Source organism: Botrytis porri, assembly GCF_014898465.1.
Source record: "Botrytis porri strain MUCL 3234 chromosome Unknown BPOR_015, whole genome shotgun sequence".
Lineage (NCBI taxonomy): Eukaryota > Fungi > Ascomycota > Leotiomycetes > Helotiales > Sclerotiniaceae > Botrytis > Botrytis porri.
The window spans coordinates 679,674-705,020 of record NW_024066089.1 but is presented as its reverse complement, the minus strand read 5'-3'; the positions used below and the strand labels follow the sequence as shown (position 1 = coordinate 705,020).

The following is a 25,347-nucleotide window of genomic DNA, read 5'->3' as shown; positions in this document are numbered from 1 at the left end:
GGGAAGACTTCGAAGAGGGGAACATACACTTTGCTCATAAAGTATCTGGGTATACTCTTTGAAGAATTCACATTTCTATCCACATCCTACATCTCACATCTCACATCTCACATCTCACATCTCACATCTACCTCCAACAACAACAACGATCACCTACTTCTTCTTGATAACCACTTTTTGATTGAAAGAGGGAGGGGCATCTCAACAACTACATTCATCCCAAAGAGAAGAAAATGAGATTATTCTAGACCACCAATCCACCAAACGAAGACATAAGGGAACGGTTCGACAACAACCACGACGACATATTCCATCGGAATTCATCATAGGAAAGTATCTCATGATTTAAGCATTTACGTCGATTCAAGTCAATTCAAGTCAATTTAACCCTTTCTTCACACCCAATGCGAAAAAAATCATCCGAGATCCATATTGAAGATCAGGCTTCAAGAAATCATCACATGATCAGTCTTCATTGATTCAATTCACTTCCAGAATACAGCCTATATCTACTTCCGAGGTTGTAGTTGCCATCTAGAAATATACTAAGAGGCATTGTTCAATATATCAACCTTTGATATCAAATTGCTATTCTATCACGGAAAACTTCAAACCAACTTGTTATCATATAGTTGCAAGGATGCTTCCAGCAGGGAAGGATCAAGCTGGGCACCTGCCTAGAGGAGATTTTGGTGATAACGGACTTGAGGACCGCCTTCGAGGTCTCATTCTTAATAATGCCAATGTCATCACGAATAATGAAAACATCAATATGCATTCTCTTCCTGCAACTGGTGCCGCTAGTGATGTTAGTGCCAAGCTACCACCACACATGCTCACAGCCAGTCCATCGGAGCAACAGGAATACCTTTCCAACATGACCTCCAAAACTACTGGAGCATCGCAGCATATCCCCAGGAACACTGCTCCATTATCCCCTCAACCTGGAAAAAAGAGAATGAACCAAGCACAAAGGCGACAGATGAATGCTCAACTCTCAATTCCAGTCAACGCTGGAAAACCACAGCACCATCAGCAAACAGGCCCATCACCCCGAAACTACACACCCAATTCAGGACAGCAGCATTCAACGCCATCTACACCGCAATACTACAACAACAATCAAAGGAACAACCAAAGACCGCAACAAACTTACCAACAAGGACAATTCTCTCCACAAGTATCTCATCAACAGACCAGGTCTCCTTATACCCCTCAAATGGCATATCATAACTCTCCTAGGTCAGGTGGTTTTTCGAATCAAGCGACTCCTAGTCTTCCGTTTCAGAGTCCTGTATACCCTCAGCAACATCAACAGCATTCTTGGCAGAACATGAATCAAACAAGCCCCGGGTCTAATTCTTTCGCTCAAAGACCTCCACCACAAAATCGACAATTGTATCATCCAGGTCCTTCGAATTCTGGTGGACAAGGACGGAGAAATTTTGGAGCAACTACTGATGAAATGATGGGGCAGGGTGCATTCTTGGACAGATTGGCTGAAGAGTGTGTTCCGAAAATAGCGATTGATATTGATGAGGCAAACAAGAAAGAGCAATTTCGAGCTCATGTTGAAGAGATTTGTAAAGCAGCGATTACTGAACATGAGCGAGAAAACAGTGGCAATAAAGCATTTGATTCTTCGACTGTACAATTGAAATGCTACGGAAGTTTGAGTTCGGGCTTTGCAACCAAAGGATCTGATATGGATCTTGCAATTCTAACACCATTCTCAAATCCATCTGCAGAGTCTTCGGAGTCTCAAATACCACGGCTGTTGGAGAAACGATTGCTCAGCTTAGGATACGGCGCACGATTACTCACCAGAACAAGGGTTCCTATCATCAAGCTTTGCGAGAAACCACTCCCAAAGCTGATGGCAGATCTTTTGGCGGAGCGTGATAAATGGGAGGGCGGTTTGGGCGAAGGTCAAGATGATGATGCAGACGACAAGCACTTAGACAGTCATACGACAAAGTCTCCTGAGCCAACCCCAACAGAGACACAATCGAAAGCTAAGCCATTGACCAAAACTATCAGCAACACAAGCCAATCAAATAGCAAAGGAGAGGCACAACAGACTGATAAGAAGGGTATCAGCTTAAAGCAGAAAGAACACCAGAATCTTATTGACTACCATATTTGTGCGAAGCGTGCTTTGAGAAAACATGGCGGGCGCGATTTATCTGTGAACTCTACTGAGCTTAATATGAAGGAAGCGAAAATTCTCAATGAAGTTTCTCGGGCTTTTATTCTTGGATTGCATTCTGAGGACTTGTCAAAGCGGGTATCCGATTCTCCTTCCATCTCTCCATTATTTGATCCTTCTGCGACTTCTGTACAACGATCGCTGAATAGAATTTGCACACAAATCGAAGGGGAAAGACTAGCAATGGCATGGGATAAGCGGACTATATTGGAAGCAACTGACAAACAAGAGACGGATGCTCTTGCTGTTCTCGAGGCATGGAGAGTTTTACGGAATAAAACAGGACCCCTTATCGAATCTGATATTTACAATAGACAATTGCATACCGCCACAGAACGATTGAAGAGGATTCATTCTTTGCGTTTCGCATATCTCGACCAGTTAATGTTCGAGAGTCCAAAACAATACCTCGCGAGAGTCGAGAAACTCAAGGAAGATCTTGAAGGGAAGGGGTTACCCCAAGACCTCATCCGCCCACGTAACTTAACGGAAGAAGAAGTTATTGGCCAGTTTGTTAAACACTACATTGATGGCATCCACGATGTTCATATTCGCGATACCTTGCAAAGTATGGAGGGAATAGTCACGTTGAAAGATGTAGCTCGCAGACATCAAATTTTGCAACTGGCGAAAGACTATGAACATGCTCTTGAAGTGAATTTCTACGATGAGGAAGCAAAACCTCACATTGAAAGATACATTCCAATTTTGCATGATCTAGCCTCTAGACCATTTTCTATTGATTCTTCACAGGCAGAGTTGATAGCAATCATCCGTACTCTCCCTGACCCAACTCAAATATCACCCAACAAACCTCGAGACCGATACAAGGATCACCTTGAATTTCCCAAAGACAAGGTTGGAATTCAATGCGATATCAATTTTTCGAACCATTTGGCTTTGCATAACACATTACTTCTCAGACTGTACTCTCTTTGTGACCCCAGAGTTAAGATTGTAGTATTATTTGTGAAGCATTGGGCCAAGGTTCGAGGAATCAACACTCCATATCGTGGCACGCTTGGAAGTTACGGCTATGTACTAATGGTTTTACACTACCTAATGAACATTGCCCAACCTCCAGTTCTACCAAATCTTCAGCATATGAATAAAGATCCACCTGCACATCTTTCTCTTGCCGAAAAAAAAGCCCAGACTACTTGTGATGGCCATGACGTGAGGTTTTGGAGGAACGAAGCAGAGATCAGATCTTTGGCAGAGCGTAAGATGTTAACACACAATCATGACTCCGTGGGTATGTTGCTTCGGGGATTCTTTGAATACTTTGCACAGAGTCAACAGATGACAACGGTCCAAGGAAGAGGATTTGAATGGGGCCGTGAAGTTTTGAGTTTACGATCAAACCATGGCATCCTTAGCAAGCACGAGAAAGGATGGGTTGGTGCAAGAACGGTCGTCGAAACCACGCAAATCGCAGCTCCTCCTACCCCTACGACACCAGGATTTTCGACTCTCGCGACCCCAAAGGAGAACACTAATAGTTTATCCGCCGCGCCAGAAGGCAAACAGCCTCCTAAGACTATGGAAGAAACCAAGGAGGTTCGCCATCGGTATCTCTTAGCAATAGAAGATCCATTCGAGATTGAGCATAATATTGCACGTACTGTGACTCACAATGGAATTGTATCAATTCGTGATGAGTTCAGACGTGCATGGGGTATCATCAAATCTCTCGGAACTAAATTCCAATCGAAAGACGGACTTTTAGATCCGATTCCAGATTCTCCCAACGACTCCAAATACGAGTTACAGATTCTACTGGATACTATTCACGGATGGGAAAAGAAAGTAGTTGCGGCTGGAAACGTGCAAAATTCCATGTGAGACATGGACATCTCAGGCTATGTCGAGCAAAGGATAGACGGACGGAAAAACTGGAGCACTTGGCGTTGTTGGGGAGGCGATAGATTATTATTGTATGATTAGATGAGAAATGGGAATTAGCTCTCATTACAAACAGTACCAATGTGCATGATTTGTTGGTGATTAACGATAGTCTTCCAGTTCCACGTGAAAAATCCAAGCGGATTTGGTCCCCTGCTTCTAGCAAAAGATAGTTCGCATTGTAAATATTGCTTTAGTACTTCCCCGCATATTGGAAGCTCCAGATTTTCTCGATATCTTTTGATTTGATTCATCAATACGAAGTGTTGGAAATTCTATGCCAGCATGTCTCGTACCCCCATGTATGCTTACTCGTGCACAAGCGGAGGTTTACCCCAATGACCTTAATAAAGTTCGGCGAGTTCTTATCTTGGGGAATTTCCCCACGGATATGGAAAAGTCCCCCCACAAGTGCAGGCAATTTCTCCAGGATTTCTCCACGATTACCGGGATTGCTATAGGACTACTCCAGGATTGCTCCAGGATTGCTCCAGGATTAATATCGATTAATGCGAGGCGAGTATCACTATTGGAACGCCACAGGTAAATACGCAAAAATGATGAGTGCGGATTGGTGCAATTATTACTTCAATCATTTCCGTGTGGAAGCAAATCCTTGGGAACGGTGTAAAAGATTGTACGGCGCAGTAGACCATGTTATAGCTATCAAAGTCCCATGGGGAAAAACGATAAGTAGTACATATACAATTCAAACCCCTTGGTTGAGGTTACACCTGCTTGTCAGTTCTATCTCATTCATTGTACCTTTGTAACTTCTTTCTTGCTATCAATTGCAGAAGAAGTCAATCGACCGAGGAGGAATTCACTTCAATTGCGTCCGTTGTCTTATCACAAGAAAAGTCAATCAGCGTTGTGAATAGGAGAACAAATTCAAGATGTTCAACACCACTAACAAGAGATGGTACAATTGGTCAGTATCGTCTGGAAACTTCAAACAGTTGAACCAAAATCTAATTTCTCTTCAGGTACATCTCTATGGTGGCCGCCGCATGTATGGTGTTGTATGGTTATGATGCTTCCGTTTTCAATGCTTGTCAAAACTCCAAACATTGGGTTGCATACTTCGATCACCCCGTGAGTGACACAATCATCCGAATAAACAACGACTACATGCTAATATTCTCCAGAGCACATATACTCTTGGTCTCGTCAACACATCTTATAATATCGGTGGTATCGTGTCTGGATTCTTCTTCGGTGGACCAATCGTATGTGGAATTTCAATCATTTGTTGAAGCATTCATACGCTAACATGACTTAGGCCGATAGACTCGGACGAAGATGGGGAATGGGAATCGGTTGTTTCTTAACCATTATTGCTACCTTCGTCCAATGTTTTGCACCAAGGGGACACTTGAATACATTCATTGGAGGTCGTGTCATCATTGGTCTTGGACAGGGAATTGCTTTGAGTATGTATCAATCAGAATACTGTACGAAATCACATCTAACAATAGTATAGCTGCTGGACCAGTTTACATCGGTGAACTTGCGCCACCCGAGATCCGTGGTAAAATCATGGGTTTCTGGCAATTGTTCTACTCGGTCGGTTCATTCATTGCCTACTGGATTGCCTTTGCCACCGGAAAACACACCGCTGCTCTCGGAGATTGGGATTGGAAGACCATTGTCATTTTCCAAATGTTGGTTCCAATCATCATCTGTATTCTCCTCCCTTTCATCCCCGAAACTCCTCGTTGGTACATCTCACACGGAAATGTTGAAGGAGCCCGTCATGCTCTTCTCCAAGTCCGCGACACTGAACAAGAAGTCGAAGATGAACTCCTCCAAATCAGAGAAGCCCTCGAATACGAAAAAGAACAAAAATCTACCAGCTCCTACAAGGCTTTGTGGATGGATAAATCCGTCCGCAAGAGAATGTGGATTGCTTTCGTCATCAACGCTGGTCAACAACTTACTGGACAGGGTAGTCTCAACAGTTACTCCTCGGCTATCTACAAGGGAATCTACAAAGACGCCGAAACTATCAATCTTATCAACGCTATCAACGGCACCTGTGGTATTATCTTCACTCTCAACGCCGTCTGGACCGTCGATCGCTATGGACGTAAATTCCTTTTCATCGTCGGAGGTTTCGGAATGGCTCTCTGCATGATCGTTTTCGCGGCCGTCGGGATCGCAACACCAGATTCATACTATATGAGCGGCACAACGAAAACTCTCACCAAAGATCAACCCGTCGGAATCGCACTCACTTTCTTACTCTTCTTGTTCATCTTCTTCTACAAACCCACTTGGGGAGCCACAACTTGGATCTGGACCTCCGAGATCTTCAGTATGAATGTGAGAGCTCAGGCTGTGGGTATGTGCAGTCAGTGGCAAAACGTGTCGAACTTGATCTTCAATCAATTCTTCCCTGTTTTCCTGGCGAAGTGTAATTTGTAAGTTTCTTCCGTCAGTCTCTCTAATACTTGTACGTCTAACTAACATTCCCTCTCTCAGCAATACATTCTTTTTCTTCGGCGGTATAAACTGTCTCCTGGCCCTCTTCGTCATCTTCGTGGTCCCAGAAACCAGAAACATCATGTTGGAAGAAATGGACGTGCTCTTCGGAGGCGTAAACCATATTGAGAAAGGAGGTGCGCAGCTGGGGCTGGAGGATACCCACCATGCGCATGTGCAGCATGTGGAGAGTGAAGGCGCAGATATTGCGGGCGTGGAAAATGAAAATGTGGTCATGCATGAGAAGGTTTAGATTCTGCAATGCTGGTCTGCTAGATGCGTATTGGTATTGGGATTGACATTTAGATGATGCAGTAGTGTATGGGTTTGCATGATGGGTTTTTTTGGATTATGTGAAGCTGGTATGACTGGATTGTACCTACTCACCTACCTACCTGTGATGAGGAATTAGTTAATATGAGATAATGCTATGTTAATTATTTATGCATTTAATTGAGAGTTTTTTTTTGTCTCTCTAATTGTAAGCTTTTGTGCATTTTTTGAATGTTATCCTAGTGAAAATCTGCAGATTGTTCAGAACTCTCGGATATGAGAATTGGGTTGGGATTGTAGAGACAAAGGAAAGAGCATTTTCTTGTGAATCCCTCCCTCACAGACACATTTCCCTATGATTTCTAATTGTCACCGAGTCTTATGATTACATTGTATCCAGGAGATAAATGGCCTATCACAGAAAGGAAAGTACAAATCGATCTCCAAATATCGCTCACATCACAGTTTATGAATTCATGAATTAAAATCTGCCAATGATTTGATGCTCAATCGAGACGTTTCTAGCAAGTGTCTTGGTACCAAAGATATGGGTACGTACTTTGCTAAAACATAAAGAATGATATTTGGATTGTTTATTTCTATCAAGATCCACGAAATTCACTAGAAACTAAGGCTTTGATTCCTCGTGCGGGCTGATCTTGGTCTCTTTATTCCAAAGCAATACCAATCATCCGCAATTGAATAATCTATAGTGCATGGTCCTCAGTAATCAAAGACCAGGCTTCAAAAGAGTATCAAACTCCGCGAAACTGAAATCCGCAGGCACGGTACCCGAATCTCCATTTCCAGTTGCATACAATCCGAGCATCATTCCTGTGAATGCAGCGCCTATGGGTGGATCAGCCGTTATTTCCTCACCTATTGGTTCGCCCATCCATTGTATGGCTTTTTCGTTGGGTTCATCATCGCATGTTTTATAGCCTAATTTGTATCCTTCGTCTGTACACCAGATGTACAATATTACATCGCCTCTGGTTTGGAGCTCTCCGATACTGTGAGCCTTGGCTTGGCCGTTGACGAAGACTTGACTGATGACTTTTTGGCGGGATTCTTGGGAACTGCCCTTAATTCCGATGTGTGCGTAAGTTAAATGGTTCCAATATACTACCGTTCCTGCTTCCATATGGGTAGAAGTGGGATTGAAGGAGAGCCGAGTAGACCAAACTCCCACGCGGGATGTTTGTTTGCGGAAGAAAACAGTAGGGCATGCTGGACTGCCGAGTGTGTATGGACTTCCAAATAAACGCAAGCTAGATGGATGAGTAGTTATCTCGAAATCTTGTCTTTGGGGAGTATCTAGAGTAATGATTAGCATGTTCGATTGAGAATAGGCATTCGAGCATCGTGTGCTATATTGAGGATCATACGGGGTGAACTTACTCTTTCGATACCACCCAAGTTGTAACTTTGGACTTGTGAATTCATCACGCCACTTGGCAGGTTGCTGTATCTGATATAATACTGGACCCTCGCCTTGAAGGGTGATTTTCTTGCCTTCGTTTACAACTGGCCAGTCATCCTTCCACGTCATAGGTACGAGAAAAGTCTCCCTTCCTAAACTTTCATATCAGCTGACATACTTTTAAGCTGCTAAATTTCTCCTCTTACCAAAAACAGAAGATTTGACTCCATCGGCTAGTATTATAGGCCGACATGCAAGAAGAACGGCCCACCAATTTCCTTCTTTATCTTCAACAATGTCAATGTGGCCTGTGTTAACCACTTCATCACCTTCAACTCCGATTTTCCATAATGGAGCATCGATAATTTCCCATGGTCCGAAAGGTCCAGTTGATGAACGTGATACCCATTCACAATGTCCCGATTCGGTACCCCCTTCAGCAGTAAAGAGATAGTAGAATTTCCCTCGCTTGAAAATATGGGATCCTTCTGCAATACCCGACGGAGAAGAACGAATTACCTGGGGAGCAGATGTAGAAGCCCCAGTGGAAATATCAATAGTAGTGATATGGATGGCAAAATCTTTAAGGGGCTTTTCGATTGTACGCTCATGCTTACGTCTAGTGGTTGACAAATAGACTTTTCCGTCATCGTCAAAAAACAACTTCGATGATTGTTAGCGACCAAATCATCATATTTTTCCGTCCGAGTGATCTAAACTAGGCATGAGCACTTACATCTTGATCAAACCCCACTTCATCAAACCAAACTGGTTCGCTCCACTCACCCCCGAACACATCCTCCGCTTTACACTTAACGTAAAATCCTCTTGGCCAGACCCTTTGATCTTCTTGCGGCCTATACCTATCAAAACACGCAGCAGTGATATAAAACCAGCCATCATGCTCCCTGATAGTCGGAGCCCATATTCCACCTCCAGGTTCAGGGGTCCGAATATCAAGCTGGGAACGACGGGTTAAGGCATGGGATATGAGTTTCCATGATATCAGATCAGTGCTGTGATATATGGGGATCCCGGGAAAGTATTCAAAGGAAGATGTGATGAGGAAGTAATTATCGCCAGAACGGATGATGGAGGGGTCCGGATGACTTCCCGGGAGGATAGGGTTGGTGTAGGTATTAGGTTTGGTCATGATGAACTCAAAGTATGGGGAAGTAACTTCAAGATCATCGATGAGGCTCAACTTTAAGGCGTGAGAATGTACTTTATTAAATAAAGTCATGTTTATTTAAAGTGCCTGCATTCTAGTATCAATGTATCATGCATGCGGCCACATGGTTTAGATGGAAAGTAATATAATTGGTGGATCCTAATTCTCCCCCACCGCAAACTAGCGTAGGAACTGACAGCTAGAGCGTGCATTAGTTCCCGTGACGGTTCAAGTCTGTAAACTTTATCAATCTTACAACAAACAGTTGGTGGTCAGACAATCCTTCAAAATTTCTACCAGCATTTTGACATTACTGCTTTAAATGCTAGAGGCATCAAGAAATTCGTTAGATTCCAACGTGGTTCCTCAATTCTCAAGCGAAATAGCAGAAAAGATCTCGTTATTGACAAGCGTTTTCATTGCTTGGCGTTTCGAGAGCTGTCTTCCTTCAGTGTTTAGCCTGTATGCTTTGAAAATCTTCAATCTAGGCTGATATAATTAACTTCCTCTCTCGGGTGGAGCTTGGATTAAAAAGGCGGTAGATCTACTTGATCATATCGTAGCAGTGGCCAACGTGGACATCATGACTCCTCTCTCGGTGGAGTTGGAGTCCGAAATGCATGTCTTCTCCATCCCGGGGTATGTTGAAGAGGTAGGTACTTGAGATTTATGAAAGAGATCTCTGGCTTTCCTCATTCCAATTTTCTCGTTGTACTTCGTCCATACTCCTCTCATATCTGCGAAAATTGAACACACGCAAAAATGCATCTCAATTCCCATTCCTATAATATTCTCTCTGCTCTCTTGCTCTCCTCATTGCCTAATCTTTCTTCCTGTGCTGAAATTGTATCTTCAACTCTTTCACGCCCAGAGATCATTGTTGCTCCCATCCAACCTGCCAAGGCTCACTTGGCAACTACCGCACTTTCCACGCCCCGAACTCGCACATGCCATGTCTCCTCCCTGGGCTCTGGCCGCGATGATTCTCCTGCCTTACTTGCCGCCATCAAATCCTGCAACAACGGTGGTGTTGTCCAACTAAACGAGACTCTCTACACAATCTCCACCGCCCTAGATCTTAAGTCTCTCCAATCTATCGACTTCAACATCTCGGGCACCATTCAATTCTCCTCTGACATAAGTTACTGGACAGCCAATAGTTTTAAGTATGCTTTCCAAAATAGCAGTGCCTTTTGGCAATGGAGTGGAAATGACATCAATTGGTATGGTGGAGGAACTATTGATGGGAATGGGCAACCATGGTGGGATGCTTTTGCAAAAAATAGTGCTCTTGCACGACCGATATTGTTTGTCATGAATGGAGTGACAGGAGGAAGTATGAGCGGGTTGAAGATGAAAAGTCCACCGAATTGGTTCAATCTCATCACGGGCAGTCAGGATGTGCTTGTTAGTGGCATGACGTTGACGGCAGTGTCGAGTAATTCTAACCCAGTCAAGAATTCTGGTGGGTTTCCCCTTTTATTTACCAACTTTCATTCGTTTATTGCGGATACATCAGACTAACGAACACTTGAAGATGGCTGGGACACTTACCTCTCTTCTCATATCACAATTCAAAACTCAACCATTCTTAACACCGACGACTGCGTATCCTTCAAACCCAACAGCAGTTCCATTATCGTCCAGAATCTTGCATGTACAGGTTCTCATGGCATATCCGTTGGCAGTTTAGGACAATACGTTGGAGTGACTGATATCGTTGAAGATATATACATTTACAACAATACACTAAGCAAAGCCAGTGATGCGGCGAGAATCAAGGTCTGGGCAGGCGCAGTACCGAATTCGGATGGAAGTCTACCTTATGGAGCAGGTGGAGGTAGTGGCGTGGTGAAGAATATCACGTATGACAAGATGACAGTTTCTAGTGTTGATTGTAGGTTTTATGTTATATCATCAGAGATTGGGTTATTTCCCTGTACTAATTGGGAAATGCTAGACTCGATTGAACTCACTTCTTGCTACATGCAAACTACTGCAAATTGCAACGCTTATCCTGTGAGTACTCTACTTCATCATCCTCTTTTCTCTCACAAGAAGTACAAGATCAAGTAGCTGACGATTCTACCAGACGAAAATGACAATACAAGATGTAGTATTCAAAAACTTTGTGGGTGTTGCAAGCACAAAACACGACCCTAAGGTTGGAACTTTGGTGTGCAGTAGTGCTTCTGTGAGTTCATTCCTTTTATCTCAAGTCACATAATCCTATCTCAGAAATTATGAGCCGCTTGTCAGTGACTCCAGACTAACGAGTGATAAGTCATGCATAAACATCGCAGCTCAAAACATCAATATCACCACGCCGAGCAAGAAAGCTGCAACATGGACTTGTACGAATGTGAACAAGTCTTTGTTAGGAATCAATTGTGTTTAGGGGGAATTGAAATAGTTGAGCAGGCGAGAAGAAACGAGGAAAACAGTACGTTAGTTGTTCAGTAGTGGCTGTTGATGGCAAAAATATGTTTCTCGGCATGAGGTTGTTGCGAGACGAGGAGATTGATCGTAATTCAATGGCAATGAAAAACATCAGACACTATTTTGACTAGGTGACAATATCAAAAAACATGAATCGAAAATAGGTAGTTGAATTGACATGTGAGAGGTAGGAAATAACACAATAGGCTTACTTGACATTACGAACCACCAAGTATTTCAGGATCGAAGACAATGTAATAAGATTACCATAGAGCTCACCGGTAGTTTATTATTTGAATTTAGCGAGAATGGAGATAAGAAAGCGGTGACCCCAACACAGCGGGCAGAAAAGAAGACTTGCATTTTACCCCTCTAAAATATTTTTGAAGAAGTTCGTCATAGACATCACTAAAAACACTCGAAAGATTATCAATATGCCGACTGAATTAGAAGAGGTAGAACTCAACTCTTATTCTATTCATATAAATCATGCTAACTGTTATTGAAGCTCGTCGATTTTATATCGCATGGAAATACTCAAGTCCGGACGATTGGTAATTTCAAATATTTGAACCACCCGCTCAAACTTTGACTGATTTGCGCCATAACAGCCGTCGAGAATTTGATTCCATATTCATTATCTCAGCCTTCGATATTCAAGACAAATGAGCTTCTACCAGTAAAGGATTTAAAATTACTGGTCCGCGACTACAAAGTACGACTGCAACCTCGCAAATACAACCGTTGGTAGAGGCGCAACTAACGCCTGTACAGCAAATCGCCAAAGATGCAGTGACAATTCTCATAAATCTGTCGACAGACAAGGAGGTTTTGGAATTTCTTGCGAGTGATAAGGAGTTTATCAATACTTTGTTCAATAAATTGACAGTATGTCGATCTCTTTTATTAGTCTCGAAACCGACAGTATCTAATTGTCCTTTCCTTCCAGAATCCCGCAGAACCAAATGCAAATCTCATTGCGATGCTTTTCGCAAATCTTGCGAAATGGGACGACCTGAAGGAGATCATATTTCTCGAACGTCCGGCGCCAAAAGAATTGACCTCGAATAATCGCGCGATCGATCAACTGATGGACCTCTTCGTGAAGGGTGCAGATGGAACATACAATAAAGAGGCCGATTATGACTACCTCGCATACTTATTTGCAGATCTAGCCAAGCATGAAGAAGGACGAAAATACTTCTTGACAAAACAAGAATACGATGGGGTTGTACCTCTTACGAAAATGACGGTTTTCACCGAACACAAATCAGACATTCGTCGAAAAGGAGTTGCATCGACGATTAAAAATGTTGCGTTCGAAATCGATTCACATCCTTCATTCTTGTCAGAAGATGAGATCAATATCTTACCATATTTACTGCTACCGATTATGGGGAATGAGGAATTCGATGAAGAGGAAACGATGGCAATGTTACCAGATCTACAATTATTACCACCGGATAAGGAGAGGGATAGTGATCCCGTTATCATGCAAACACATGTGGAAACATTGATGTTGCTCACAACCACAAGAGAAGCGAGAGATCTTATGAGGGAGATCAAGGTTTACCCAATCATCAGGGAATTGCATTTGAAGGTTGATCACGATGAAATGAGAGAGGCCTGTGAGAGGCTAGTACAGGTTTTGATGCGAGATGAGGAAGGAGAGGAGAAAGTGGACGCAGGCATGAAGTCTTTGGCCCGAAGATCTGACAAACCTTCTGCCTCGCCGAAACCATTCTCATCGCAGTCAAATGGTATAGCAGGAAGTTGGGCATCACAAGATGCAGAAGACCCTGCATCGGATTCGGATGATGAAAAAATAGTAGAAGTATAGATTTAGAATACTGAATATCAAAAGCTCATTTCCTCATTTGTCATACCCTCATACCGATGACATCTCACATTCCATCCGTATACATCAAATCCCCCCCTCCCCCCTATAATGTCTTTTCCCTAAACCACCCTCTCAACTCAAGGTAAAACTATTACTAACCGCCGTAAAGGCACTAATCTTGCCCAAAATATTCTTCGAATCCCCATTATACCTAACCCTATAGGTACCTGCTGTCGTTCCATCTCCAGTTCCCGTCTCCCAGCTCACAATCACACTACTAGTACCCGTCAAGCCATTAATTCTCGTCCACGTATACACCAGATACCAATCCTTATCATCTCTCACCGTTGTCCAATTACCATTCGAACCCAATTGTTCAACTGCCGTAAACGTACCTTCCAATCTTAAGTTATTGCGAGGATTAGCTCCCACAAATGTCGTGTTTACTACGGATCCGATCTTGTAGGATGCGGATGGTTGTACGGATACGCTGCCAAATGATCCACTATCATATGCTACTCCCGTTATGAAACTCAAACTCGAATTGACATTATTTGGTGGGCTGGGTCCCGGGGCAGGCTGACTGGTATTGGTGGCGGAGAGATATCCGATAGCGGATGTGGTGAGATGGATGTAAGCATCTAGTTCATGTTGGCCGAATAAAGTCGAGGCACCCTCGTAGCGTTGGATGGCATATTCTTCGGGGGTGGCGAGATAGTGAGCGTATGTATTTGCGGGACCGCCGAGAACTACTTTGGGGGTGGCGGTGGTTATTTTGGAAGATACGGCGGCGGCGGAGATGGCGGATTTCCAGCGTCGGCCGGACATGGTGGTTGCTTCGGAGGGAGAGATGATCATTATTAGTTGTCCGACACGGAGGAGTTGCACGTCGACTTGAGCGAGTTAGCGGGGTAAGGTAATTTTGATGATATAAGGGGGATGGGGGTAGGAGATGATGGGAGATAAATGTTGAGAAAAGAGTTAAGAAATGACTTGCCGATATTGGGAGACCAAGCATAAGGACTTGACATCTCACCCACATCTAGAAGAACAGGCTTTGGATATTGACAAGCGACCTGAAGATGATCAATACTAGACTATTAAAATCAAAGCCCATAGAACCGAGAACATACCTGTTGAGCAGTTGGCACTCGCAGAAGACCAGATACCAGACTCCAAAGAGGATTTGAGGGTGTACCTGGATCATTTTGTACAAAGTCAAAGGCTCCCGGTCCATCAGTTGTACCGGCCGCAAACGAATATCCTAATGCTGCAGGACATGTTTGGACAATCGATCCATTTGCGAGAGGAAAGTCATAGTATTGCATATCCTGGAAGAAATGGAATGATTTAACACTCCCTCCAATAATGGGTGTACCAACTGAATCCAATGTGTTCTATACGTATCAGCACTTGGTCGAATCATTGTCGACAAAGGGGGGGGAGAAGACTTACATAAAGAGCTTGAGCTCCAGTATATTGTCTCTGTCCAATGATATAACAACTCTGAGTTCCCAAATCCAGTGCTTGGAAAGCTGGGCCTCTTCCATGACATGTCTCGGAGATGCCCGCACAAGTACTGTTCTCCAGGGTACATTGTTGACCAGAACCATCGTCGCACCAGGCGCCAAGAACATTTGGTGAGGTGTCTCCAACGCTTGATTGTGAGAAACCAGCGACGAAACCTGGAGCAGCTTTAGAGTCTTTCAAGGCCGCTTTCTCGAATAGATAGGCTGCCACTCCTTTATTATCACCTGAATTTATAGTGCTTAGTCAGAAGTTGTATCTCTTATATGGAATCTGAATAACTGACCAGTAACATGTGTGTTGTTTTCCAACATGGAAGTACCATGAACACTGAACCATGTCAAAACACCAATATTCAATCCATCTGAAGCCCGCTGGAATCGAAGCATAGACAATGTCTTGTCAACATTATCCGTATATAATGCCCTTTCCGCTGCAGGGTTGGCAAGATATGCATAAAGACTACGGTTGATATTTGCGTCTGTGATGTTTGTGTCTCCGGTGGTTAGATATCCAGTAGTGAGCGAATCATGGGCCCTTTTAATTGAAAGAACTGCGCCATCAACAATTGCTTGGTAGCTTTGCTTATCGAAACCCAATGATGTGATTTGTGGTAAAAGATAATTGTAGTATGCGCCAGGACCAGAATGTTGATGTGTTCCCGTGACAGCAATATTGTTTTGCCCGTAGATTGTATATGCCGGCCCCAAGGCAGCTAATCCTTGGAGTATTCCATATCTGATTGCAGTATCTCCAGATGCTGTGTCGAGAACTAAGTATACAAATCTGTTGGCAGGGGTATTTACATCCCCGACAATAAAAGCTCGGGAGTAAATTAGTTGACGAAGCCCTGTTCCGACTTGTGGAAGACTAGCATAGCCCATAAAGTTTATTTCAACAACAGGACTATTGAGTGACCTTAGTAAAGCAGGAGGATGTATGAAAGAGCTTGCGTCTTACCCAGTGATATCAGCCTTGCCGACTCCAATGAGATATGGTTCACCCGTTGCTCGAGTTTCATGTTCATGATTGTTTGCCCACCCAGAATTGGCATTGGGAGACTTGTTGATTAGCTGAACGTCTTCAATCTTTGCAAGTCCCACAACTAATGCAGTAAATGCAGCGAACAAAACAAATCCAGCTAATGCCAAAAATATTGCACTTGCTAGAGACCTTTTGCGAGGAGTTTCTGGTCGCTCATTCTCCGACTTTTCGTCGGCCGGAACCTGTGAATATTCAAACCTTGACATGATCAAGAATCAAGGAGCGAGAACGTAACAAGAAAAGAAACATAAGTAAAAGGATGGTAGCAGGTAGATAATATATCATGCAAAAACAATAATCATATTGGTGCGGTTCGTGTGGTAGCATCATTGTTACACGTGCCGTCTTTTGACCTTGCAGAGAAACATTGGATTGGAGATTCTTACGGAAGTTTGAGCCGATGAAGTACTCGCGCATGGTAGTTTCCAATCACGGTAGCATCGCTTGTACCTCAATGTAACGAGGGGCTCGCTGATCAATTTCTTCTTCAGTATCGTCACCCGATTGTATCCCCTGACGAGCCTTTGTACAACCTGTAGTTTCGCTTGAATCTTAGGAAGTCAATCAAACTTGCTACTGCATTGATAATGCCTGCCCAGTAGATAATGCGGGGGATCAAGCCTTCATGGTTTATTTCGAGTCTTCTTCACAGGGGAGCTCGGGGAACCTGTTCTTGATAGATTTGGCAGGTCGTCTATTTAACCACTGACCGGCTGCAACCATATTTACAAATTTGTATCGCAACTTAGACATGGTTGATTGATACCAATATCTCTTGCCAAGGTATGCTCCATCTGCGAGAATGGGGGGTCTTAGGCTGAATAGTAAACGTGAAGAGCCCATTTCTGCAATTCATTCGTACAAGTGCATAACTTGAGCGTAATAGAATCGAATTGATAGGATATTGAAGTAAATGTACTGCAATCCATTCAGCCTTTACTAGCACTAAGATTCCTCCAGTCGGCTTGATATATCAAAGTGTGAGTTCCACGCGAGCTGAGTTTTCCTCATCTCTGAGAGACTAATCGATGGCGTCCTCGTAAAGGGATATGATTTGGGAGAACGTATGGAACTAGACATATTACTTGAAATCAACATCATATGCCTGAATAAGATTTGATGGTAAGTACCAGGTATTGGAAGGAGTAGATAAGGATCAAATTGATAGCTGAAGTGAAGTGTGCATAATGTGCATGTGCGCGTGGGCTAAGCCTCGGCTGCTAATTAATCACGTGACCTTAATTACCCTTCTCGAGCATTTGCACCCAGCCTCTCGAATTCCCTACTGGAAACACACTCTACAGCGCTGGATGCGTAAATATACTATCGCGGAGTATCAATAATTCATTCTTCAACGAATCCCTCGGGCCGGTATGTGTTATCACAACCGTTCCTTCTCAAGCCTGTTTTCAAAACTTCTGGATTGTCGACAATTAAGTCAAAAGACTGACAACGATGTTCAAGGTTCATCAAATGGTTTGGCGCAAGAATCGACCTAGTCCCCTTCGAATTTCACACATCATTAGCTCGAGTTGGCCACAAAGGATCGTTCTTTCATCAAATAGTGGATGTCGGAAATACATTTCGATCGAAGCTGTAACGTGTGTTCAAGAAAGTGTGGTAAAGAAAGCAGAGTCGAAAACCTTAGCATCTCCGTGTAGCGGCAAAACCATGCCGAGATACTGCATTTGTGATTCAATTTTGGAGCCCCGAATAAACCAAAGTATCGCATTAGCTATACTCCATTTAAATGCGTAACAATGAGAAAGTTGGCAAAACTCTCCGTGAGTCTGGAATAAAGTTACTCAAAGGGGAAGGGTGTCAAGGATGCTAGAACTGAGATCGAAAGATGATCGCTCAGAATTCTGAGGTTGACTACACATTCTATGCCGATTGTGCCATTGCATGTCTGTCTATTTGCAGAGCGCCTATAAAAGCAATGGCGAGGATCAACTCACCAACTCAAGCAGAGATACATTAACAAGATTCAATTCTGGAAAATTACCTCAGTCATCGTTCAAATCCTTTTAGAGTAACTTCGATGGTCAAAAACTCACCAGGTTGCCCCAATAATAGACCATCTGACATTTGCAGCAATGATACGCTATTGCAATAGCCTTTCCTGTTTTGGAAATTCCATTGTCGCTTTGTCATGAGAGAAATTCGCTGCTGCTAGAGTAAAGCTTTGGAACTTCAAATTACTTGCAGTTGTCCGTCTTGCAAGACGCTACTATGGCATTATCATAGTTAGTATCATGGATATATTTGTTAAAATACGATGCCTAGATCTCTAGTCTCTTGGAATCCTAGAAAAGAATTGATTAATTCTTCTAGAACAATGTTCTTGTCAAAGATTGTCTTTTGTCGACAATGATCGTATTGTTCTTCACGCTTCGCTTAACGAACAATATTAAGGGGAAGCACCACGATTACTCCTCGACTCAAAGTGATGCAGGTCTGATTACTATTGCACAGCTTTAGACCATGGTAGTTGCAATGTTGCTCGATGTCTTCTGTCCTTTCTGCACAAATCTCTCTGATGTTTTCAACACCATTTTTCGGACGCAAAATTTGTTTCGATGACAATATTGAAAGGTAAAGGCTCGAAGAGTCACAAAAATTATAGCCATTCTACTTCTATCTCACGCATACGACTGCCAGATAATGATCAAAATTCGTCTATTGAATTGCGAAATATCGATGACTGCCACGCCGATGAAGGAACCAGGTCATCTTTCAAGTCCCTATTCGCATTCACGACAAAAAAGCACATATCCAGCATAGTTCCATGTATAATATTTGCAATCGTTAGCGGCGTTCTCAAACCTATATCGGCAATATTTTACGGAAACATTTTTGGTACTCTTACAAATTTCGGGGCCGGTGTTCTCACAGCACAAGAGACCTTACAACAAGTCTCGAAATGGTGTATAGCTATTACAATTCTCGGAGGCGCAGTATGGTTGTTCGAAGGCCTGTTTCTATGCTCGTGGATGGTGTTTGGAGAGCTCCAAGCTAGAAGCGTGCGCGAAAAAATGTTTGCCGGCATGTTGGAGAAGGACATGGAATGGTTTGATCTACGTAAAGATGGTATTGGATCATTATTGATTCGAATTGAAACGTATGTGGGATCCATACATTGTCTAGATAAAAACTAAAAGAATAACAGCCAAATTCGAGAGCTCCAATTATCCACATCCCAGCCTCTTGGGTTTCTTCTGTTTGAGACTGCCAGCGCATGTGCAGCTCTTGGGACTGCCTTCTTTTACTCTTGGAATCTGACTCTTGTCATTATAGTGACATTTCCAGTCGCCGGTGCAATACTTTATCTGATTTCTAGAAAGATGGGTCCCGCCATCGAAGCTCAGAAAAGAGAGTTATCGCAAGCTTCGAAATTCACAAATACAGCTATTACAGCCATCGATACTGTCAAGGCATTCAACGGACAGGACCAGGAAGTTTGGCAATATTTACTAGCAATCAAAAGATCAACAATTCATTACATGATCCAAGCCAGGTCAAATGCATTTCAATTTGGGATTACGAAGTTTGTCATGGTTGCCATCTTTGTTCAAGGCTTTGGGTATGGTCTCACGTTGGTCGATCATGGACTAGATGCTGGAAAAGTTCTTACGACGTTCTATGCCTGTTTAACTGGGATGATGGCTATAGAGGTTGTTTTACCACAATGGCTTGTCTTGGCAAAAGGAATGTCCGCTGGAGCGACTCTCAAGTCTATCATGAACCAAGTGGATAGAGGAGGAGTCGCAAAACATACTGAGGGACTAATGATACCTAAAACTTGTAGTGGTGATATAGAAGTCAATGATGTAAGTAAATATGACCACAGTAGACCATAAAACTAACTAAGATTAGGTTACATTTGCATATCCTTCCAATCGACAACATAATGCTCTTGTCAAAACAACATTTTTCTTCCCTGCTGGCGAAACTACTTTTGTAGTTGGTAAAAGTGGTTCTGGAAAGAGTACATTGGGAAACTTATTGCTCAAATTTTACGAACCTCAGGAAGGAAGTATCTTGATAGATGGCCAACGTATACAAGATCTCGATGTTGATTGGCTGAGACGCAACATCACTCTCGTACTGCAGCATAGTGTGGTCTTCAACGAGACGGTTAGGAAAAACATAGAGTTCGGCAAGGAAGGAATAACGAGTGAAGCTGATATCATGAATGCCTGTTCTGCAGCCAGTTTAGAACAAGTAATTACCGATCTTCCTGATGGAATTGATACTATGATAGGTTCTAAGGAGAGACAATTGAGTGGTGGTCAGAAACAGCGTGTTGCATTGGCTCGAGCTAGATTACGAGATGCACCAATCTTGATTCTCGATGAAGGAACCAGCGCCCTTGATCTTACTAACCGAATCAAAATCATGGAAAATATTCGAGAATGGAGGAAAGGGAAATCAACAATCATTGTCACTCATGATATCTCACAGATATTGGATGATGACTATGTTTACGTCATGGAGGAAAGTAAGGTTGTTCAGGAAGGTTATCGTAGAAAACTTTCTGCGAAAGCGAACGGTACTTTTGCTACATTTTCGCCACTCCCGGAATTGCCTGTGGAACAATCGATAGACTCGTCTAATACTAGAAGAAACTCGGATCCTAGAACACCATTAATCGGAAGCTTTGAAAATTTTGTTCAAGAATTGACACCTCGTTTCTCCACACAGTCTACACTCTATGGCCCAAATGCAGCAAATCGTATGTCCTTGGATATGTCAAAGAGACGATTGTCTCTGGGATATGCTTCAATAGCATATGCAAATGACCTACAATCAAATAACATCTGGACATCGGGGATTGACAGTCCACGTTCAAGATTTGATGATCTACAAAGACCTGGCTCACAGTTTCAGAAATTTCAAGCGTCGGATAGCAGGCAGTCTATACATTCTATTCGGCCGCCAAGGTATCAAGACGCAGGGTTCCAGTCGATCCCAGAACATCCCTCAGGCGAGCCAAGTTTTGATAGAAAAACTCTGATTCAACACCCTCTCAGCTTGGTGTCAAGCAAGACGAATCGAGACCCTAAAGTCGCGCCTATCGATTCCTTGTTGGAATACTCAGATGACTCCGCCGAGAATGCGGATGAATCCCAAGAGAAAACCGAAACGGGTCATCTCAAACCCGATACTTTAACTAAGATCTTGAAGACTCTTTGGCCTATGCTGAATAAGAATGAGCGTATAATCCTCTCGGGTGCTTTCGCTGCAGCATTCATTGTGGCAGTATCAACCCCAGCCTTTGCCATAATATATACCAAACTTCTTGACACCTTTTACCAAAAGGAGAACCGAAACTCGAATGCTTTGAAATGGTCGCTTATTTTGCTCGGAATCGCTATCATTGATGGCATAGCATGTTTCTTTTCGCATTATGCCCTAGAACGTGCCGGACAGGCTTGGGTGAGTGCTCTACGCGTAGAAGCATTAAAGAAAATCCTCGCACAACCGAAGTCATGGTTTGAGGAATCCAGGAATTCTCCGGGCCGATTGAACGAAGTTTTGGATAGGAACTCTGAGGAGATGCGTAATCTCGTTGGTCGCTTTGCTGGTATTGTATTTACAGCATTTTTTATGCTATTGATATCAATCATATGGGCTTTCGTGAATACATGGAAACTCACACTGGTCTCAATGGCAACTGGACCGGTTATATACGCTGTCACCAAAACATTCAATCGCGTGAGTGGAAAATGGGAAAACAAATGCAATTACGCCTCTGAAATGACTACCGGCATATTTTCAGAGACTTTCTCCAACATTAAAATGGTTCGAGCTTTTACTCTGGAAACTTATTTCGAGACAAAGTACACCAAAGCTACAGAGGAACTTTATAAAGTTGGACGAGTACGAGCAAACTACTCTGGGTTACTTTGGGGACTGACAGATGCGATGTCATTCTTCATCACTGCAACCATCTTTTATTATGCTACCGTTCTCATTACCAAAAGAGAGATTAGTATCGCGACTGCACTACAGACTGTCAATCTTCTACTATTCGGTATTTCTAATAGTACGAATATGCTGGCCATGGTACCACAAATCAACTCTTCTCGGGTTACAGCTACTCATATGCTTGAATTAGCCAACCTCAATTCATCTTCATCCCACGAAAATAAAGGGACCGAACGATTTTCGACAATTTTTCCAATCAAATTCAACCGCCTCTCATTCACATACCCTGCTCGTCCTGAAACACGAACGATATCATCCTTTTCTCTTTCCTTGAACCCTAACTCAACAACTGCCCTTGTCGGACCCTCCGGCTCCGGAAAATCTACGATAGCTGCTCTGCTCATTGGTCTTTATCCACCAGATCCGTCAATACCTCCACCATTGACATTTAACCGCGTCTCCATAACCAACTGTCACATTCCGTCTCTGCGAGCTTTCATCTCACTCGTCCCACAAACACCGATTCTATTTCCCGCCACTATTCTTCATAACATCATTTATGGTCTCCCAGAATCTTCCTCTTGTGCTAATCTTCCATCTGCTATTGCATCAGCCAAAGATGCTGGGATCCACGAATTTATAACATCACTTCCACAGAGTTATAGTACGATGGTAGGAGATGGAGGGCAAGAATTATCGGGGGGACAAGCCCAGAGAATTGTGATATCGAGAGCATTGGTCAGGAGACCCAAATTATTGATATTAGATGAAGCGACGAGTGGATTAGATGGGGGTAGTGCAGAGGTGATAAGAGAGACTGTGCAGAAGTTGAAGAAGAGAGAAGGAATGGCCACGCTAGTTGTTAGTCATACGGCTGAAATGATGAAAATGGCGGGTCGAGTTGTGGTTATGGAAGAGGGAAAGATAGTCGAGAGTGGTGGTTTTGATGAGTTGAAGAATAGAATTGGTGGAAAGTTTGGGGCTTTGGTTGGGGGTGATTCGGGAGATACCGCGGTGATGGAGGAAGAGAATGATATTGGAGAGGGCAGTAGTAACACTGGTGGTGGTACTGATAAAGAAGGTGGGCTGGATATTAGTATCCCTGGTTACGAGGATGTAGATTTTCATACTGGAAGAGATACGCCAATTCGAGATGCAAGAAGGAGAGATACTTGGCGGCGGCAAAAGAATCATTGAGATGCTATGTCGCTCACTATCTCTATAACACTTTCATAAATCTGACAGATTTTAATTGCAATATTTGTGTTCACACTTTCATCTTAGTTTCTACTAGAATGGCTGAATCATATATGTTGCATATAACTCTCCTTAAAGCTTGTCCATATATCAAAATGACACAATAATGACAAGATAGAACCAAAGTATTTGCATTCGCTTGATGAAAATGTTCGTTGCTAGTATTCATCTTATCAATATTACCCACGAACATGCTAGTAGTCTCATTCTCCAAACAGCGATACTCACTAGCTGCGTGAATGACAAGACGAGACTTGGTCTAACATGACAGATAGTTCTCTATGAATATGCTTATTTAGAATCGACAGATATGAGAAAACACACCAAGGAGAACAAGCTAGGAAAAGAAACATATCATGATGTCCCGAAATGATGTGATGATTCCTACCAGGCAGTAAAATTGATAGCTTCATCCCCTGTTTTTAGCTCATAGAAACTGAGGTCTCCTAATACACTCCTTCAAACCGTAACGAGACAAAGAAAAGCGAGTCATCGTGCATTCCTAACGACTTTAATCGCGATATATACCTCGATTTTGGATTGGCTCGCGAGAGGATTTGGCGATCTCAATCTGGAATTTGGTCTCGTTATCAAAATTTCCAGAATTCCTAATCCTTCGCGACTTAACTTCGTTTGACTATCGATAATCGGTGACAAACAGCTACAAAGCTTTATGGGTAGTTATGGTGTCGTTGATTTCATCTGTAGCTGCTGTAGGGCTGGATGGTTTTTAAAGGGGGTAAGGTTAAGGGGCAGAAAAAATGTAAAATTGTAGCTTCATTAGATACGAAGAAAATCCGCGATCTTATATCGGAATGGAGTTGAGTGATGGTGATTTAAAGGAATAAGCAAAATACACAGCATCATAGGTGCTCTAGGTACCTTGGGAGATATTCATACCTGTGGCTTGTGGCTCTGTTAAAGTTTAAATGCTCAAGTCGGTAGTGTTATAGCGCTAAATTCGCCTGGCTTCAAGCGTATAGCACTAATTCGACCTAGCCCGCCCGCCAGAACTGCCGAGAAAAGGTCAACTTGACATTACAAACATTTTTTTTTCTCTTGCTATCTCATTTTCTCTATCTTACGACTTCAAATATAAAAATCTTAATTGATACTTCACTCGGGACTGAATTGTACAAAATATTTGACGCATCTCTGCAGTGTCCCTTGAACAATTATTTCACCTGTGAACTTTTCAAGATCACCATGAGGTCCTTTTCGTTGCTGTGGTTGGATAGTGTTGCATCGGAAAGAGAGACGTTATCCGATAAACCCACAATTATCCTAGTATACTGGAACCAAGGATCAGGAGAACAATCGCCAATACTACAATGAAGTCTCGCGTCTTTCGCACGTGTGGCTCAGTGGTAGATATTGAGGTTCACATTTACTACTTGAGTACAGTTGATGTTCTTCAGACTAAGACCATCTAAAAATGATTCACCGCACTATGGACTATCAAGTGACGATGTCATTGGATAGAGTACATGATCAGCACCCTAAACCACGCCTCGTTCGATAGCTTCGAATCTAGTTTAGCCCAAACATAGAAGAAAATTGGCATGTTGCTTCTACAGCATATACTACTTGCACAATGGCAGAGTTACATCACTTCCAATCACCTTCCTATCTTTTACCATTCACAAAATTCATCTCCTGTAGAAGTCTCAGGTCGCACTGCATCATCAATTGCTATATATCCCCCCAAGAGAGTATGCAGTCTTATGTATCTAGTTTATCCATGCGCCCAACGTTAAAGATAGACTTCCAAGTGGCCTTTATTAGACAACCTCCATAGCATCCCATTCTCGCAACAACGTATGCTAGGGTTGTGGAGTTCTTAT

At 42.9% G+C, this 25,347-nt stretch overlaps 7 protein-coding genes across 7 annotated transcripts; 5 read left to right on the top strand and 2 right to left on the bottom strand.

Moving 5' to 3' along the window:
• Positions 1-640: 640 nt before the first annotated feature.
• EAF01_009997 (uncharacterized protein) lies at positions 641-4,054 on the top strand (the record flags this gene model as incomplete). The annotated part of the gene is made up of 1 exon (XM_038918253.1): positions 641-4,054. The coding sequence occupies one exon, from the start codon at positions 641-643 to the stop codon at positions 4,052-4,054; it is 3,414 nt and encodes a 1,137-aa protein (XP_038766223.1).
• A 956-nt stretch (positions 4,055-5,010) lies between these two features.
• Positions 5,011-6,851, top strand: EAF01_009996 (uncharacterized protein; the record flags this gene model as incomplete). The annotated part of the gene is made up of 6 exons (XM_038918252.1): positions 5,011-5,045; positions 5,101-5,209; positions 5,263-5,343; positions 5,397-5,547; positions 5,598-6,537; positions 6,599-6,851. The coding sequence occupies 6 exons, from the start codon at positions 5,011-5,013 to the stop codon at positions 6,849-6,851; spliced, it is 1,569 nt and encodes a 522-aa protein (XP_038766222.1).
• A 750-nt stretch (positions 6,852-7,601) lies between these two features.
• Positions 7,602-9,447, bottom strand: EAF01_009995 (uncharacterized protein; the record flags this gene model as incomplete). Its single annotated transcript, XM_038918251.1, has 4 exons — positions 7,602-8,188; positions 8,273-8,446; positions 8,501-8,957; positions 9,031-9,447. 4 exons carry the CDS (start codon positions 9,445-9,447, stop codon positions 7,602-7,604), a joined length of 1,635 nt encoding a protein of 544 aa, XP_038766221.1.
• A 780-nt stretch (positions 9,448-10,227) lies between these two features.
• EAF01_009994 (uncharacterized protein) lies at positions 10,228-11,863 on the top strand (the record flags this gene model as incomplete). The annotated part of the gene is made up of 5 exons (XM_038918250.1): positions 10,228-10,930; positions 11,003-11,362; positions 11,426-11,484; positions 11,558-11,659; positions 11,750-11,863. 5 exons carry the CDS (start codon positions 10,228-10,230, stop codon positions 11,861-11,863), a joined length of 1,338 nt encoding a protein of 445 aa, XP_038766220.1.
• A 475-nt stretch (positions 11,864-12,338) lies between these two features.
• EAF01_009993 (uncharacterized protein) lies at positions 12,339-13,744 on the top strand (the record flags this gene model as incomplete). The annotated part of the gene is made up of 5 exons (XM_038918249.1): positions 12,339-12,359; positions 12,413-12,458; positions 12,516-12,619; positions 12,679-12,792; positions 12,854-13,744. 5 exons carry the CDS (start codon positions 12,339-12,341, stop codon positions 13,742-13,744), a joined length of 1,176 nt encoding a protein of 391 aa, XP_038766219.1.
• Positions 13,745-13,876: 132 nt separating this feature from the next.
• Positions 13,877-16,521, bottom strand: EAF01_009992 (uncharacterized protein; the record flags this gene model as incomplete). The annotated part of the gene is made up of 6 exons (XM_038918248.1): positions 13,877-14,637; positions 14,742-14,820; positions 14,878-15,141; positions 15,200-15,498; positions 15,558-16,177; positions 16,232-16,521. 6 exons carry the CDS (start codon positions 16,519-16,521, stop codon positions 13,877-13,879), a joined length of 2,313 nt encoding a protein of 770 aa, XP_038766218.1.
• A 2,373-nt stretch (positions 16,522-18,894) lies between these two features.
• EAF01_009991 (uncharacterized protein) lies at positions 18,895-23,443 on the top strand (the record flags this gene model as incomplete). The annotated part of the gene is made up of 3 exons (XM_038918247.1): positions 18,895-19,436; positions 19,485-20,145; positions 20,192-23,443. The coding sequence occupies 3 exons, from the start codon at positions 18,895-18,897 to the stop codon at positions 23,441-23,443; spliced, it is 4,455 nt and encodes a 1,484-aa protein (XP_038766217.1).
• Positions 23,444-25,347: the final 1,904 nt, after the last annotated feature.